The sequence below is a fragment of the Callorhinus ursinus genome, unplaced genomic scaffold (genome assembly GCF_003265705.2).
Source record: "Callorhinus ursinus isolate GAN/ISIS: 27379988/994484 unplaced genomic scaffold, GSC_fseal_2.0 scaffold8, whole genome shotgun sequence".
NCBI lineage: Eukaryota > Metazoa > Chordata > Mammalia > Carnivora > Otariidae > Callorhinus > Callorhinus ursinus.
In genome coordinates, this window is record NW_027397070.1 from 49316804 (window position 1) to 49334688 (window position 17885).

The 17885-nt window shown below is 52.8% G+C and overlaps 1 protein-coding gene across 8 annotated transcripts in view; it reads left to right on the top strand.

Moving 5' to 3' along the window:
* ADCK1 (aarF domain containing kinase 1) overlaps window positions 1–17885 on the top strand; it is a 182600-nt gene that overhangs the window by 89164 nt on the left and 75551 nt on the right. For 6 of the 8 annotated variants that reach the window (XM_073895654.1, XM_073895653.1, XM_073895655.1 and 3 more), the window contains exon 5: window positions 15340–15498. The exons of the other annotated variants lie outside the window; for them this stretch is intronic. In XM_073895654.1, coding sequence (XP_073751755.1) covers window positions 15340–15498 — 159 coding nt within the window. The remainder of the gene's footprint in view (window positions 1–15339; window positions 15499–17885) is intronic. 8 annotated transcript variants of the gene reach the window in all.

Genomic DNA, 17885 nt, shown 5'->3' on the forward strand with positions numbered 1-17885 from the left:
GTTTTATAGATATTATTTCTAACTGTTACAATAATTCTGCAAGGCTGGTAGATTTTACCATTCCAGTTTTCCAAATGAGGAAGCGGGGGCCCTGGGAGGTTAAGTAACAGCCCCCGTCTCCTAGCTAGAAGACGCAGAGCCAGGCTTTGAGCTCAGTTGCCTGGGCCCCCACCCCTCTCGCTATGCAGTTGCCCCCCGAAGAGGGCCTGGGTTCTGGAGGGCAGTAGAATGGCTGTAGGGCTGTAGGCACTGGATCTTGGTGTGCAGGCTTTAGGGGGTCACCACTGGCCCCAGGTCTTAGAACCCGTGTTCAGTCACATCAGCTAATAGTGTCCGTGTGCGTGCGTGTGTGTGCAGGCGGGTGGCTGATTTTGGGCAGAGTCAGCCAACAGTGCAGAATGGCTGGAGGGGTGCAAGGCTGGAGCCATGCAAGGAGGCTCTTTCCTTCCTCCGCATCTGGTAAAGGTGAACTCTCCCTTTTGAGCCTATGTTAGCTGTTTCCCGAAGCTCGGGCCTGGCCAGCTTTTCTCCCCTTGGCCTCTCTCAGGAGCTCAGAGCCAGTGTCCCTGACTGGCCACAAGTCAGAGAATGAGTGCCGCAGCCACTACTCTTGAAGGAGCTGCCCTGACAGTGGCCCTTGTGCCCTCGGGACTGCCAGGCGGACCGCAGGGTCCTCATCTTCTTGCATGAACTCACGGCCTGCCTTCCCCTCCGCGGGGGGAGGGGGTGGGTCTCTTCTCGTGGGCTGCTTGGGGCTGGGGTTGGCTGCGTGGGCAGGGTGATGGGATCGTTGTGGCTCTGAGACCTTCTCCCCGTGTCCGAGTGAGCCACGGCCGGGACAGAGCGATGATTTGGAGGCCCGGGTCCCGCAGGGTCTTAGAGGGAACACAGTCACCCACCTCAGCTGGATGCTCACCACGGGGGAGGTGCTCATCCTGGCCGGGCCCTTCCAGAAGGACGACTCCAAGGAGAGGATTCTGGTGAGAGTGGTTTTGTGGGAAGGTCAGGTGCAGTAGGAGGGAAGCGGGAACGTGGTTCAGGGAAGAGAAGGCCCTTAAACTGGCTGCCGCCATGGGGATATTGGGACATGGTGCCAAACACTCGCCTTAAAATCATCCCACCCAAGGGCCAAGGGAGAAGGTTGGGTGATTATACACTAGCTTCCTAACTTCACAGCCACAGAGAAAGAGCCCCCAGGCTCAGATGCAAATGCTGAAGTTGCAGGAGGGAGCAGGGGAAAGATCTGGAGGGATGGGCGGCAGGTGGGCAGTGCAGCTGTGTCCCCCTGTAATCCCCAGGGCTGCCCTGCGGGGGGAGTACTCTCATCTGAGCCAAGGCCGGAGAGGGTGAGACGTGTGTCTGAGGTTGCACAGAGAGATAGGAGGCTGAGTCGGGAGCAAAACCAGGGCTGACTGCAGATCTCAAGGTCCTAACCCTTGAGTGCTCTTGCTCTCTGGAAGGAGCCCTGGGCCTTTCCCCAAGTTTCCCGTCCTAGCAGTTTATGGCTTCTCCCAGCATTCCCGAGTGGGAGGTGGGACAGAGAGGTCAGGGAACTGCATATTTATTGTTTTCTCCTTCCCTAGCACGTGTTAGGTGTTTTTAAATACACAGCCTCATTTTAGTCCTCACAAAAGCGAGGCGAGTTAGGTGTGCCTTTCCCCATTTCCCCCAGATGAAGCTTACTAAGTTGTAATAACACTAAGTGACTTACTCAGGATCACATAGCGGGACAGCAGCTCAGCTGGGAACTGAACTAGAGTGTTATCTGACTGTAGAGACATACATGCTTCAACCGCACAGGCTGCTGCAGGAGGTGTGGGGCCGGCTTCAAGGCCACACTGAAGGGCCTTTGAGACCCAGTCTGCACCTGAGGGCCACACTCTTCCCCCTAACAGCGCACCGGCCTGCCATCTTTCCTTCAGCCCCACGCTGGCCCTGGACCTATGTTGCCTCAAGAGCCAAGCACATGGCTGAGGAGGTGCTCTAAGAAGCATGCGGGAAGGTGGTTTGGTTCTTCTCCTCCTTCTCACCTCTGGAAAAGGTGCTGCTCCTCTGTGCTCACACGGAGGGGGCTGGCGATGGGGGTGAGGAGCGGTCTGCCCTCCCGTGTACCTTCTGAGAGCCGGGCCCTTCTCCTCCTCCCTTTCCACCGTGCCCAGGTCCCCATGCGTGGCCTACCTGCTGCAGCTCCTTGGCAGCAGAGAGAAGCAAGCCCTCCACGTCTGGCTGATTTATGTTCATCGTTGAAACAGTAATGTTTAATCTAGAAAGGGCTAATCAATTTTTTATGCTGATTATGAATAGGCCAGCTGTGCCTGCTCCTTTATTCATGGGGCTTGACGAGCAATCCCATGTTCCAGGCTGGGCTCCCTTGGTGGTTTCCGCCGTGGGGGGCCCTGCTCCGTAGTCTGGTCTCTGCCACTTTGGAGGTGACTCCTTGTGCGTGTGCCTGTGTCACCAGGAAGGGTAAGCTGACTCGGGGTGGAGAACCAGATCTGAGTGTGTGTGTGTGTGTATGTGTGTGCACATGCGCGTGCATAGAGGGAGGCTGGTGTGGGCTGGGGCACCATCATAGGAGTGCAGGACAGAAAGTAAGAGTTACAGGATCACAGAATTAGGAAGGCTCTCAGGGACCAAGGACTCCAATACCCCCCTTTACCAAGTGAGGAATTTAGACCCAGAGAAACAAGCAACTTCCTTAAGGTCACAGGGCTGGGTAGTGGCAGAGGTGGGACAGGAACCCTAGTTCCCTCACTCAGAGGGCAGAACTCTGCACAGAAGTACAGATGGGGTGGGAGAGTCACAGGAGGGCGCTGTGTTGGCACTCTAGTTGAGTCACTGACTCACCCCGCAGCTCTGACTCCTGAGGGGCTTCTCTTTTAGGGACAGGAGGAGCTAGAGACAGCTCAACAAGAGGTCAGGATGAGATGAATCATCTGAGGTTTGGGCTACATCTCTCAGGTGCTCTTGGAATCTGCAGTAGGGCCACAGAGAGGAGCGAATTGGGGTCTTCTGGAGAAGGCAAAACCTGAGCAGGACTTGAGTGCTGTCAAAAGTAGAATAAGCTGAAAGGCCCGGAGAGGGCATCTTGGGCAGGTGGAGTGGCCTAAGCTGAGGATGTCGTCTCTGGTGGGCGTCACCTCGGGGATGGGGCAGGGGGGGTGCCTGACCCCGGAGCGAGACCAGAGGGGGTCTGTGCTTGCCTGGGCCCGGGGCTGGAGCTGGGAACATGGGGCCCTGGGCCGGTTGGGGGCAGGTGCTTGGCTTGGATGGCTTGGTTGTCCCACAGGTGTGTGTTTGGACCCTGCGCAGCCTTTCTCCCGTTGAACGTCACAGGTCCCTTCTCTGTTCATTTATTGGCTCAGCTGATGTTTGTTGGACTTCTGTTGTGTGGGTGCCAGGGGTTATGTAGCCAAACAAGCAGCCACCATGGTCTTCTGATTGAGTTTAGGGGAAGCAGATGTTACACAAGTGACCAGAAGAATAAAAAGAATAAAAGTTTAATGACACCCATGATAAATGCCACAAGGGAAAAGTACAGGGTGCTCTGAGTTTGGGAGGCCGGGGGGTCTTTCTGAGGACTAAGTGGCGATTAAGCTGAGACCGGGGATGATTAGGAGAAGGAGGCAGAGGGAACAGAGAATGCAGAGGCCTCAGGTGGGAAAGAGCTTGGATCTGTCTGGGGACAGAAGGGGGTGGTGGTAGCAGGACAAAGAGACACGGAAAGATGCAGCTGGAGGTGCGTGCCGGGTACGCATGGGGACCCGAGGTCGGCAGCCAGTGACGGGCTCTCTGTAGAGAGTGGCACCATCCACAGTGGCCTGCAAGGGGACCAGGGCTGGAACTGGGAGACAGTTACGCAAGGCACTTGTGGTCATCTGGACAAGAGTGATGGTGGCTTGGAAGAGGAGTGGATGGATGTATTTTGAAGGTGAAACCAATAGGACTTAAGGAAGAATTAAAGGGGGAGGGGCTGAGGGGGAGGGAAGGGCACACTCGGCTCCCAGGGCTGTGGCATGAACAGTGGGGGCCACCTGAGAACAGACATGGTGCTGAGGGGCCTGGTGGGGCCGTGTGAGCTGCTCACCCCCCTGGCAGTTTGGGGAATGATTTTTCTGCGGGGCTGGGCTTTGCACAGTGGCCCCCTTTCTCCTTAGAGTCGGTGGTCAGAGAGTTGGTGGAGAGTCTATGTGGGACTGAGCAATTTGGGGTTTAGCATTAGAGGCTGGGTCCAGCATTGGGTTCCTGGTTTCCAGACATTAGAAAAAAAGTCATCAGCACCCTGATCTAACGAGAGCCCTGAGGGAGAGAGAGAGAGAGAGAGAGAGAGAGAGAGAGTATGAGTGTCCCCGTCGCCAGGTTTATAAGAGAGGCTGTTCCTCTCCTATAAACTCCAGCTCCTGCAAATCACCATCACAGGAATACATCTCCCCAGGGCCCCCACTGCTCTTCCATCTTTGCTGTGTGAACTGATGACTGGTGGTTTCATGTGAGGTCAAAAAGGAAACTGAGCTTCTTGGGAAGAGGCTGGTTTTAGGATTTGACCTGGGGCCTGGGAAGGAATACCATGTTAGAGGCAGCCGGGGGAGTGGAGGGCCCCTTGTGCAGGGAGAGGGGAGCAGGACTGGTTCTAGGTGTCATCACCTGGCACAGAACCAGAGCCATGATGTGCCCTCCTGGTGCCAGGGCTTGGGGTTCGCACGTGACCCGTGTTCGCATGCCCAGTGCAACCGCTGTCCCGGTCCCCAGCCCTCTAGCCTCAACATCGCCCTGGGAAATGCAACAAAAGAATAAAACAGACGTGTGCTGGGAGTGGTACTCTAATGCTCCGCATCAGGGGTTAGCAAGCTTCTTTCTGGTAGAGGCCTGGGTTAGGGTCTTAGCACTGCGCTGACAAATGAGCGCAAATTTAGTGGTTTCAGACAAGACACGTTTATTATCTTCCCATTCTGTGGATCAGAAAACCTAAAATTCAAGGGTTGGCTGGGCTGTGTTCCTTCTAGAGGCTTTCGGGGAGAATGTCTTGCCTTGTCCAGCTTCTAGAGCCCTCCTGTATTCCTCAGCGTGTGGCACCGTCCTCCATCGTCACAGCCAGCCATGTGGTATCTTTCAGGCTCTCTCTCCCGTTCTTTCCCCTCACCTCCCTCTGTCGTGTCTGCCGCTCCGACTCCAGCCCTCTTACCCCCCTTTTATAAGGCCCTGTGACTCCCTTGGGCCCCTAGTGCTCCAGGCTGCTCTCCCCATCTGGGGAGCCTTGACCTGATCACACCCTTGGGGATTGGGACATGGACATCTTTGAGGGCCTATTTCTCTGCCCACCATTGGGCCAGCTAGTAAATATTTGAGGTTTTGCGGGCCAGAGGGTCTCTGTCACAACTGCTTAGCTCTGCCGTGGCAACGTGGGAGCTGCCATGGGCAATGTGTAATGAATGCGCGTGCTGTGTCCCAGTGAAAGTTCATTCAGGGACACCGAAATTGAATTTCATAGAGTTTTCAAATATCACAAAATGCTATTCTTTTTTTTTTAAAGATTTCATTTATTTGAGACAGAGAGAGAGAGAGCAAGGGGTGGGGAGGGGCAGAGGGAGAGGGAGAAGCAGACTCCCCGCCGAGCAGGGAGCCTGATGCGGGACTTGATCCCAGGACCCCGAGATCATGACCTGAGCTGAAGGAAGATGCTTAACCAACTGAGCCACCCAGGCGCCCCTTTTGGTTTTTTTCAAACATTTAAAAATGTAAAAAAAAACACAAAACATTCTTAGCTGGGGGGCTGTACAAAAACAGGCACGGGACTGGAGTTGGCCCAAGGGCCATCGCTTGCTGCCCCTGCTCTAGATGCGTAATATCCTTTAACACTTAGAACACCCTGGCAAAATGAGTATTGTTATCATCACTCCCATTTTGTAGAATGTTAGTGGCCCTAAGCACTTTGCCCAAGGCCACACGGTTGGATGTTGTTGGCAGGTAGGGCTGCTGACACCAGAGCTCACGTTCTTTACCCTCCCTTCGCTTCGCTGGGGTCAGCTAGGCATGCATGTAATGTCCCCCAAATGTGGGTTTTCTCTTCCCGGTAGATCCTGAAGATCTGGGTTTGCCTCCTTTAAAAATCCCTGGGCACTGCTGCTGTCACATGCAAGCGAATCTGGATAACTTCTTACTCAGGTGTTCTAGAAAGATCGCCAGGGCTTTGGTACCTGAGCTCTCTCCTTCGGGGCTCTGAGGCATAGGAACATAGCTTAGGCTCATTTGCTGTGTGGGCATTTTGCCACCTCCCAAACGCTGGGGAAGTCTATCCTGACAGGAAATGGTGCCACCGTAAGCAAGTCCCCCCTGTCTTATTTCCTCTCTTCCTTTATTTTTGGGTGTAGGAACCTCTGAAGGTTGTTGGAAAGAGGCCTTTGGAGTTTTACAGCTTTATGAGGGTGAGCCTATCAGGGTTTAGCAGTCCCAGGCCTTGCCAGAAATGTGTGTGTGCCACTGTGGCCGGGCTTTTCCCCCACCACGGGTGTGAGCTGCGGATGAGGACTCCTCCCCCGGGGGGAGGCCTGGGGGGCCCAAGGCAGCCTGGATTCTGGGGTGGGAATTGTTGGCCATCTTCTTTCTGGCTCTCGCGTCACTGTCTTACTCCCCTTGTGTATGGTTCACACAAGCCCTTCCCTCTGCCTAGATGGCTCCTCCTTCCTTCCTTCATCTAGTTAACTGGCTCCTCCTTCTTCAGGTCTCAGTTCTTTGTCACCTCCTCCACGAAGCACTCCCTGACCAGCCTCTCTGAACACAGGCTCTTAGGGTATCAGCTATCTCTCCCTTCATATCACATATCAGAATTGGCCATTTACTTTTACCTTTGATTACTTGATTAATTCCTGTCTTGCCACTGCGCTTCAAGTTCCAGTAGTGTCTCCACAGGGTGGTGGCTGTACCTGATTTGGACCCAGTCCCCGTTGAGTCCCTGGTGACTAGCATAGTGCCTTGTTTATATTAGTCACTTAAGCATTTGATGGATGAATAAATGAATGACCTTTAGCGAATGTGTTTTCTATAAAGTGGGGGCAATTATGTCTCCTCTGTCTAACTTCAAGAGAAGGTTGAGAGCACATAAGAGCACTTTGAAGGCAACAAGCATTATGCAGCTATAAGAAAGTACCCTTGGTTGAGCGTTTAGTCCCTGTCGAGCAAAGATGTCCTGACGTCCTTTATACCAAACGAAGCTCAAGTTTAAAGAAGAGGTACTAAGTCCTCACGTGGGTAGGTTGCCGGTGAGGGCGTGGAGCTGTCTGCCTGATTCTTGGGACTGAGCTCCTGGCCCCACTGTCTCTCACTCATGTGATGGGGTGTAAGCACTTGGCTCGCGGACACCCCATGGCTCCAAGGACGGCTCACTGCTTCTATACTGTGATTACCCCACAGATACCTATGCGGGCCGGGCCCTGGCTTGTGGGGGGTCCTGGCTTCATACTGCACCTCATTCTGCACAATTTCTTCTATCCCAGAGATCTCTGTCACAGGCAGAGACAGAGACGTCACCCTGTGAGGCTGTACAAGTTATTAAGATGGGGAATGTTGAAAGATTAGATTTATGACAGCCAACGGTGGATTATGAAGAATAATTTATCAAATGTCAGTGCCTGCAGCCTACAATTTACAGAAGGTTTGCTTAAGCTGAGGAAATCTGATTGGACTGCCCCCACCCCCACCTCTAATGAGTGACAGATCTAATGGATGGCTTCCCAGGCTGGCCAACCGCACTGGGTGTTTATCTGCTTTTTATTAATCATTATTATCACAACATTTCCATAGAGTCCCTCCACCAGCAGCTCTCGAAGTGCCTAGCACTCGCGAGGCTCCCTCAGCTACCTTGAAGGAATAGTAGCCACCTCTGGGAGGTGTGTTAGCTACCCTGGATCATCTGGAACGCCCAGCGTCCCCTCACCAGGAAGAGGATAGGAAAAATTGAACCTCATTCATTCATTAAGAAACATTTATTGAATACCAATTATGCATTAGGTGCCTTGGATACATTTTGAGCAAAAATGGAAGAAGTCTATCATTTAGAAGGGAAGGGGAAGGTTCAGCAAATATAAGTCAAGGCAGGGTGCACCTGTGTTCATTCCTCTCCAGAAGGGCACCCTGAATTCTGAGGACGTACGCAGGGAGGCTTCTCTGAGGAGGTGACAGCTGCACTGTGATCTGAAGGAGGAGATGGGGCAGGATCAGACTCTGTGGCTTGTGTTAAGGATTTTGTCTCTGGGAAGCTGGTAAAGTGGTTTAAACAGAGAGAAGTGACATGATCAGCTTATGTTGGGAAGGCTCACTTTAACTGCATGTGGAGGATGGATTGGAGGAGAAAGGAATATGGTGGCTATTACTCCCTGGCAGAACAGAACTGAGAGCCTAGAATGGCTGACTCTTTGTCCAGTGCTGTCTTCGTTATACCACTCTGTCCTCTTCATGGGGGCATTAGATCGGGCACCCAGTATTCCTGCCATATTTATTGGGGCTCTTTCATAGGTTCTATTCTAGGCCCTTTATGTGCGTTGTTTCATATGATGACTCTATGAGGTAGGTATTAAAATTCCCATTTTACAGATGTGGAAGCTGAGGCACAGATGGGTCATGTAACTGACCGAGCCAGTGCAGCATGGAGCCAGAATTTGAGCCTGGGCAGTTTGACCCAGACCTTGCATTGGAATTACTAGGCCCCATTGCCTCTCAGGTCCCCCCGTCCTGGCCAGCTGGTGGGCATTCCCAGGGAACATGCCCACGGCCTTAGGCTGTGACTGCTCCTGGCTTCTTCTCTGTCACCTGCTGGTCACCGTTCTGTGGGAGGAAGGAAGCTCGGTCTGAACTGTGTTGCCCTTGGCAGAGCCAGGTGGGTGATTATCCTATACCTGGGGGCTCTTAGCAAACTGGTGGGAGTTGAGCCTTGTGCCAGCCTCCTTGGGCAAATTTAGACAGCAACACTGTTTTGTAATTTCTGTGGTTGACCCTTGTCCAGAAAGACCTCAGGTTCTGCCGCTGGCCTGCTTCGTTCTTTCTTCCCAGCTAGGCAGTAGCAATAGCTAATGGCTCTGCAGAATGGATAGTTTGATCTTCCAGAACCCCAGAGAGAATGCAGATTCCATGTAAGACAGGGACTCTGTGTCCTCGAGCTATTATTTTCATTATTATTTGTATTATAATAAATTGCTCTGTGTGGGAAGCTGGAGGTGGGGGTATTCCCACCTTGAGGCAGGGCAGCTATTGAGTGGGGACAAAAAGACACTTGGATTCCTTGTCCTCTCCCCCGGCCCCCCAGGGTCTACATCGTGATATCGGAGGTCCCCTCTTCTGACCTCGCCAGAAAGTCCCATTGGGGTTGGGTGAATTGGCACTAGGCAGGGGGCACTGTCTCCAGCAGGTCCTGCTGAAATGCAAGTATGTTTTCCAGAGGCTGTTGCCTTATTCTGTGGCCTGAGGTCTCCTCCTGGCCAGAGATGGTGTCTGTTTTGTTGGCCCATGTACCTAGTGTGGTTTCTGTCATGTGGCAGGCCTGCAGGTCAGTATTTGCTGATTGACTGACTCGAACTGAGGAATGGCAGATTGGTTTCATTTCCTATATTAACTCTGGTCAGTTGGTAGTGGCAGCCTGGAGCACCGTGTGGAGAGACATTCTGAGGTATCGTCTGGGCCCACAGCAGAAATGAACGCTGGGATCGATTAGTGATGTCTGCCATGGGTGTGCGTGGGGTGTACTTGTTAGCTGTTGCTGCACAGCAAATTACCCCCAAACAGCAAACATTTGATATGATACAGTTTCTTTGGGCCTGGAATTTGGGCGTGCCTTGCAGGGTGGTTCTGGCTCAGTCTCCGTGAGGGTATAGTCAGGGTGTTGGCAGGGCGCTGCAGTCATCTGAAGGCCCGAGTGGGGAAGGAGAATCTGCTTCCAGGATGGTTTACTGTGGGCAGGAGGCCTTGATTCCTTACCCCTGGACCTCTTCACGGGCTGCTTGAGTGTCCTCATGACATGGCCACCCACTGCTCCGGGAGCATGCTCTCCGGAACAGGACAGAAAGGTGTCACAGTGGCCTCTCAGAAGGCATGCACTAACTTCCTCCGTATGCTGTGGGTCATTAATCTAGCTCACACTCCGAGGTGGGCAGTAGGCTGCACCTCTCAAAGGGAGGAGTATTTAAGTACCTGTGGACACAGTTTAAAGCCACGGCAGGGGGGATGAGAGGGTATGTGCCACCTATTTGCTGTCAGTGTCAGATGTTACTTAGAAGGGGCGGGAATGACCCTGGACAGGCGGGATACAAACCAGGCATGTTTAAGCAGGGGCAAAGTGAGATAGTCGGCGGGGTGACGATGAGATGGAGGGGTGGTTGGGGCCGGTCCCGGGAAATGGTGCCAAGAGGAAGGAGTAGGTTTCCAGCAGAGGTGTATGGGAAGTGATGGTGGGTTTTTTGCTCAAGGCAGACAGTCTGGGCTTTGCAGAGTCCTAGGGAGCTGGGACTGTCTTGTCAGCTTCAGGCTGGGGGTGGGGAGTGGGGTGGGTTCACTCCAGCTACTCCATTTGTACAGGGACTTGTCCCTCTCCCCATCAGCCTGTCATGGATGGCTGCGGGCACCAGGCCAGGCATGGGGAGAGGGGCATCTCTAGACCTCGAGAGCCAGATGTTGTTTGCTGCTGATGCCATGGTAACCTGCCCCAGGTGCCATGGGCCGTCTTCCCAGCTCCTAAGTGGGAACTGCCTGGCCTTGGCAGCTAGGCCTGGACTTGCCTGCTTTGAGGCCAGCTCCTGTCTCTTCATCTGCAGCCAGCCGGTTCTGGGTTTGTTAGATTGGTTGGCATTATCTTGCGTCAGTGATATTTGATGTAGTAAATCCAGAAGGGGTCTGACGTGCATGACACTGGGGACAGCAGGATGGAGTATTTGAAATCGGGCCATCTTGGAAAATCCAGGACATCGCCCTTCCTGGGCCTGGTGAGGGGCCTGAGGCTGGCTGGCGGATGGAGAGACTTAGTGAAACTCCTCCCAGGAGTCATATTATGGCTTTTACAGAAGATCCTGACTTCCTGTTACCTTATTTTGGGTGAAATGAGGACCCTGGCCAGTGCTTGGCTGCCCCCAGTGTGGCCTTTTGGAAACATTGCCCAGAGAACTGGCTTTGTGGGAAGCTGTAGATTTAGCTTTCTGGAGCTTCTCTCTCTCTGCCCTGTACCTGGGTATAGAGTCACGTGGTCTCGGTTCCCTGGACCCCAGCTGATGCCAGCCTGCTGAAGTCTTAACCTGAGCCACGGGAGGGGTGACACATTTCTTCTTGACCTTCTGATATTTTCTGCTCATAAAAAAACAAACACCACCTCCTGCTTTTAAACACCCCCCCCCCAAAAACCAGATCATACAAAGCTGGAGAAGCTTTTTTCCTGATTATTTTTCCTTTTCTAGACATGGACATCGATGTATTTGAATCATGGGCTGACAGTAATTAAAAAGCACATAACTAGTCATTTTAAAATGCAGTTGTTTTACTTAATTGATTTTGCCTCCAGACCCAAAGGAAAAAAAGAGGAACGGGGGAAGGACAGGCTTAGAAGGGGAGACAGGTTTCTGCGAGTGACTGGAGGCAGCTAAGGGCCCTGCTTGAGTCTAATTGCTGCCCATGCTGCAGTTGGCTTCTGCTGATGGCTTTCTGCTCAGAGGGCTGGCGGCCAGGGCCTCATGGGAGGGGTGGCCTTGGTGTCAGCTGCACAGGGGGTATAATTCTGCTTTCGGGACAGGGTCTATTTTCCCTTACTATCTATCAGCGTAAAGTACTTCCACTGAGCACTTTGTATCAAGGTTCCATTTAGAGATACTTTATTCATATTTAATTACAGGCTGCAGCACCAATCTTTAATTACCTTTTTTATAAGCCAGCTAGGAACATTCACTAGCAATCAATTATTTTGTGTGTGTGTGTGTGTGTGTGTGTGTGTGTGTGTGTGTGTGTGTGTGTAAGCACAGGAGGGTGTGGGCGTGCGACTTGCTTCCTGATAGAGGGGAAAGCATGGCTGCAGGGGCCCTGGGGAGGTGGTGGGTGGCCAGGGGTGGGGTGGGGATCTGCCCAACAGGTTCCCTGTGTGGAGTGAGTGGTGCATTTCCCATGCCTCTCTTTGCGTCCACTGGTCAAGCTGGGGATTAGGGCAGGTCCTCACAGCTGGGCCTCGTTCAGAGTGCTGAGTTGGCACATAGGCTTGGGTGGTATCCTGAGCTCCAGACCCCCTGCCTCCCCTGGTGGGGACAGGGAATGGTGGGAGGTTCCCTTCTCAGTCCCTGGGGGTATGGTGGACCGGGCTTCCTCTTACCTGGGAGATTGAGAGATGCTTGCCTCAGCCCTTTCCTTCCTTCCCCTCTCCCCGGAGTGCTCCTGGCAGCAGTTCTTGCCACACAGCCCTAGTGATGCCATGTCACTCTTTAGTTGCAATGACTCTGCAACGTCCCTGCAATGACACTGGTTTGAAGTCTGGCTGTCCTTCTTAGGGAATGAGCCAATGTTACCAGGGAGCCATGTGGAGGCTTGGGGTGGGGAGTGGGGTCAAATGACCCCCAAGTCCCTTTGCAGTGGGCAGATGGGGTCATTCCAGCTGCCTGGGAGGAGAGGGTCTGAGTTCGCAGATCTGCCCCAGAAAGCATTCTCCTTGGTGCTCCTTCAGGAACAATCAGACGGTTTCTAAAGGCAGTTCTTGTTCATTTCATTATGTAATGGCTGGGAAATGGCTGGGAATGTTGCTGAAGTCTACCTCCCTTCTATTCCTGGATCCCTGTCCCAGCAAGAGGACACTGAGGGGAGGGGGGAGGGGAGGGAAAGGAACTGACACTTACTGAGCCTCTTGAGGGTGCTGGGCACCATGCCCATGTTTCTTTTGCCTAACCCAGATGGGGCCCGAGAACTACAGTCAGAGCCCCTTCAGTCCTGTGTGACAGAAAACAACTCAAACTGACTTAAGCAAAAAAGGGAAATATGGGGTGGGTATTCAGGCATGGCTAGATCAAGGGGCCCAACCATGGTGACCAAGATTCACTCTCTCTGTCTCTTGGCTCTGCTTTCCTCTTTGTTGCTACTCTGGGACTCCTGGTAGCTCCAAGCTTCAGGTTCAATTTTTACCTTCAAGTTCAGCAGAGAGAAAGAATCTTTTCTCCCACAGTTCAAACAAAAGTGAAATACTTGAGTCTCATTGGATCAGTTGGGTCACGTGTCCATCTCTGAACCAGTCAGCATGACCCAGGGTATTCAGGGTTCTGATTGGCCAGACTGGGGTCTCACACCCACGCTGGTGTAATAGGTGGGGTCCACCTGGGTAAATCCCATACAAGACATGTGCTTTTACATTGGAGGCCTTTAGACTAGTAGGGGTGTGGGAGTAGGAAGGTCTAGCCATTTGAAAAGGAAGAAAGAGTTGATTCGGTTCCTCTCCAAGGGAGAGAATAGTGGATTCAGTCTTTCAACAAATACGTATTTGCCACCAACTAGTTCAGGTGCTATTCTTTTTTTTTTTTTTTTTTAAGGTTTTATTTATTTGAGGGGGGGGAGAGAGAGAGAGAGGATGAGCAGGGAGAGCAGCAGAGGGAGAGGGAGAGGCAGACTCCCCACTGAGCAGGGAGCCTGATGCGGGGCTGGATCCCAGGACCCTGAGATCATGACCTGAGCCTAAGGCAGACGCTTAACTAACTGAGCCACCCAGGTGTCCCTCTGGTGCTATTCTAAGCACAGGGAATTCAGCAGCTAACAAGACAGACAAAAATCTCTGCCCATTTGAAGCTGATGTTCTAATGGGGTCTACAAGGATGGTGGTTCTTTCATTCTCCCAAGCCAAGCCCAAGTCTAGGATAAAGGGAGAGACCCAGGATGATTGACATGGGGAGAGTCTGGTCCTCAGGGAACCTCGAACCTAGGAGGGAGGGAAAAAGACAAGTATGTGGTTGGGGAAGGAGGGTGGGGGAGGTAGGCACTGGGAGGGGCACAAATAAAATACCCAGTGAAGAAGAAGGGAGACAGGGAAGCCAATCTATACCCATCTCCCGTGACAGAGAAGTGTGGGCTCCTCCCATGTTGCCTGGACCTTTGGCCTCCGAAGGATGCTGATGAATGGGATGGAGTTTAGTGAAAGCTACAAAATGATGACAGGACTGGAGGGAGTGATTTATGAGGGAGATTAGCAAGGTGCCAGTGCAGCCTAGCAAGCAGAGGGATGGGATGGTGGCCAAGGGTCATCTGACTGCTGAAGTCCAAGGGGAGGAGGGGGCTGAGGGGCAGGAGAGAGCGCCTGCTGCAGAAGCGGGGGTCAGGGGAAGCTGGGGCATGGACTGAATGGGCCTCAGCGTGAGAGCCTGGGGGATGTGAGAAGGAGGGCCATGGGACTAATCCTGCGTGTACATGTATATGTGCGTGTGTGTGTGTGTGTGTGAATGTCTGGATCTTCTAGGATTGGGAAGCTATACAGGACTTCAAGAAATGGAGGGAGTGAGAATTTCAGCCTTGGACATTTTTGCAAAAGGCTTTTGAGAGTCTCCTTCCCATCTGGTAGAATATTCGTGTCTGGACCATGTCGGTGTGATCACTCAAGTCAGAAAGACTTTTTTTCCTTCAGGAAAATTTGGTATGGCATTTCTAAGAGGGAAGGAGGGAAGGAAGAAGGGAAGAGAAGACAGAAGAGTAAGGAACACATATTCCATTTTGTAGAGAAAGGGCAAGGGATCTGCCCAAGGCCACCTTTGGGTGGCATTACAGGTGGGGACCAAAAGTGAGGCTGGGGTGTGCACCCCAGGGGTCTCTGCCAGGTGGTCAGGCCAAGGGTGGGCTGGGGGACCCGTGTTGAGCCTGCTGTTCAGGCAGGAACAAGAGATGGCTGTTGGGTTTAGAACCTCCAAACTGGGGTCCCTTGAGCTCTCCCATGTTGGTGGGTTGGAATATCTGATCCCTGTATTGGGCTGCCTGGGGCGCAGGTTCTGTTAACTCTTGATCTCATGTGCATATGTAACAGCCCCAGGGGTGCAATGGTGCATAATTAAATGAGCAGATGGTCCTCAGTTCTGAACATTCTAGACAGCACTTCTTTGGCCTTGAATCGGAGGTGCTTAGGGCACCCAGGCATGTGTATGAGGACACACCCTCCATGTGTGTTTTCTCTCTCACTCCCTCCATATGCCTGCTGTGAATCTCCATGGCAGTGAAGAGCCCAGGCAAGGCATTCGGTTGGCGTACAACTGGTAGAGCAGAAAATCTATTGGGGGACATCAGGCAGCCCTGGCCCGGCCCATCCCCTCTCACTGAACTGAGTCATCTTAATTGCTCCATTCTCTCTCCACTCTTTGACAGATTCAGGATTTGTTTGTGAGCTTTGATGACACCCCTCTGGGGGCCGCCTCCCTGGCCCAGGTCCACAAGGCGGTGCTGCGTGATGGGCGGACAGTGGCCGTGAAGGTCCAGCATCCAAAGGTTCAGGCTCAGAGCTCAAAGGACATTCTCCTGATGGAGGTGAGAGCCTGCCCCTTCCTTGGTCCTCATTTTATATTTCTCTGGAAACTAGGTGGCTTTGGTGACACTGGTTCAAGGCAGCTGGGTGGAGTGTGACCCTTTGAACAGCAGGGTGGGAGAGGAAAGCTTGAGACCATGACAAAGGAGGCATCATGACAGTGCTGTGACTAGGGGACCCATGGCTGGGTTGGTCAGTTCGTCTTTATTTGTTCCTAGGAACTATCTGGGGATGGTCTCAGAACACGATGAACAGCTGCTGGGGCCAATGAGACCTCAGGTGGATGTTGAAGAAATGAGATGAACCAAAAGTGATTTCCTTGGGGGCAGAAAAGTTACATCTTACTTTGTTAAATGATAACAAAAGGGAGCATGTGGTCAACCACGGGATGTAAAAATGACAGGATCACATAGAAATATTAACCAGATTCCATGTTTGCTTATCTCTTGTTCTGAGTGAACAAGTTTGTCTACCTAAAAATGTTCCTGGGAAAAGCCCCGGTGGAGACGGTGTCTCTGGACTTCTCTAGCTCTGTCGCTGGAGTGAGGGAGGGTGAGCTGGGCGCTGTCTGGGCGGTGGTCAGCACCTGGCCCAGGAGGGCAGGCATTTAACGTGCCAGCGTGTCCCGCCCCTTCTCTGCAGGCTGCCTCCCCCTGTTCTCTTTCCCCATTCTGGACTCTTGGTCTGTTTCCTCAGCTCACCCTGAGTAAGCTTTGCACACGCATGGAAGGTCTCTTTTGCACTAAGCACTAGGTGGGTGCTGGGGACACAGGAGTGAGGGAGCTTCATCTTCCTCCCCGGGGGGGTTTCCCTGTTTAGTGGAAGGGCAGGTCTGGACATGAACAGTCACAGTGTGGGGATGTGAGCTCTGCCAAAGGGGGTTTGCCTGGTGCCCTCAGCCCTGTCTGGTCTGTTGGGGGCGGGGCTTCGCGGAGGGCCCGGTGAGACAGCGGGGCAGGGGAAGGATAGCTGAGCCTGTGTGAAGACCCAGTCTTAGAGCAACAGGGTGGGCTTGGAGAAGAACTTGAGCTGGTTCAGGTGGTACGGCTGGGAGTGGTTGCAGATGGGGCTGGGAAGGTAAGCAGGACAACATGGAGGGCCTGATCTTCCAGGCTAAGGCATAGAACAGTATACACAGCAAATATAGATCTTCCGTGGAACTGAGCAGATCCGAGTCTCTCCTGTAGTCAGTGGGGAACCATTTAAGAATTTTAAATCGGGAATGTCGAGATCAGATGTACATTAGAAACAAAAGTCTATCGGCAGTCTGTAGGATGTACTGGAAGGCAGAAAGACTGTAGCCAGGGAGACTAATGGAGGGGCTGCTGCACTGGTCTGAGCCAAAAATAATGATGTGACCCAGGGCAGTGTAGTGGGAGTTGAAGAGGAGGGATGGGCTCGAGGGGCAGAGTCATCAGGACTTTGTGAGCAGCTTTCCCTGGGGTGGAGGCAAATACTGGTAGGAATGAATGGGAGGAGAATAAAACAAATTGTAGGTTTCCAGCTTAAATGATTAAATTTGGGTGCCTTTAACCAGTGTATCAATCAGGGTCCAGTTGGGAAGAAACAAAATTACGCTAGGTATTAACAACAGAGGGAATTTAAAAGAGAAAATGGGGCTTCCAGGGGATGGAGTTGCAGAGAGGCCAAATGGGATGGCGAGACAGTTACCAACGGCCGAAGCCACCGCCACCCTCCAGGTGGAGGGATGAGGAGAAGAGGTGGTTCTCCGGAGCCCGGGAGCTGAGGTCACCTGGTAGAGCTGGCCCAGGGCGGGCTGGTCCTTTGGGAGGTGGATCACACAGCCTCAGGGCCCATCACCTGGGAGGTGGAGCCGTGGATGCTGTTTGAGGTGGCAGGTTTCCACCTCCTTCTCTCCCGCAGTGTTCCACCAGTGTTGCCCATGGGCCAAGCCTAGATGGAAAATGCAGTTCCTTAAGAGAGCAGTGGGGTCAGGATGATCTCCGAGCTGGGTGCAACGGGTGGTAGAACCACCAGGAGAACTCAGATACTGCTGTCAGGAGATTTGGATTGGGATTGCTCTGCTGGTCTGCATTCGGGCTGCAACTACAGATGCGGGATTTAGTAGCAAGGGGCCTCATGGTAGGCAGGTGAATCTGGGGCAGTAGTTGAGGTCACTTGGAAGGATGGAGCGAAGAGAAAAGGAGAGGACAAGGGGAGGGCTGGGAGGAATACCGTCATCGAGGGGGTACGCCCAGGAAGTTAAGCTCCTGGAGGAACGGAGAAGGCATGGCCAGAGAGATTGGAGGAGAAGCAGAACTGAGCAATGCTGCTATATTCCGTGGAAATAATTTCAAGAAGAGAGATAGAGAAGAGAGCAGCTTAAAACAGCAGGCATGTGTTTTGCTCCTGAATCTGCAATCTGGGC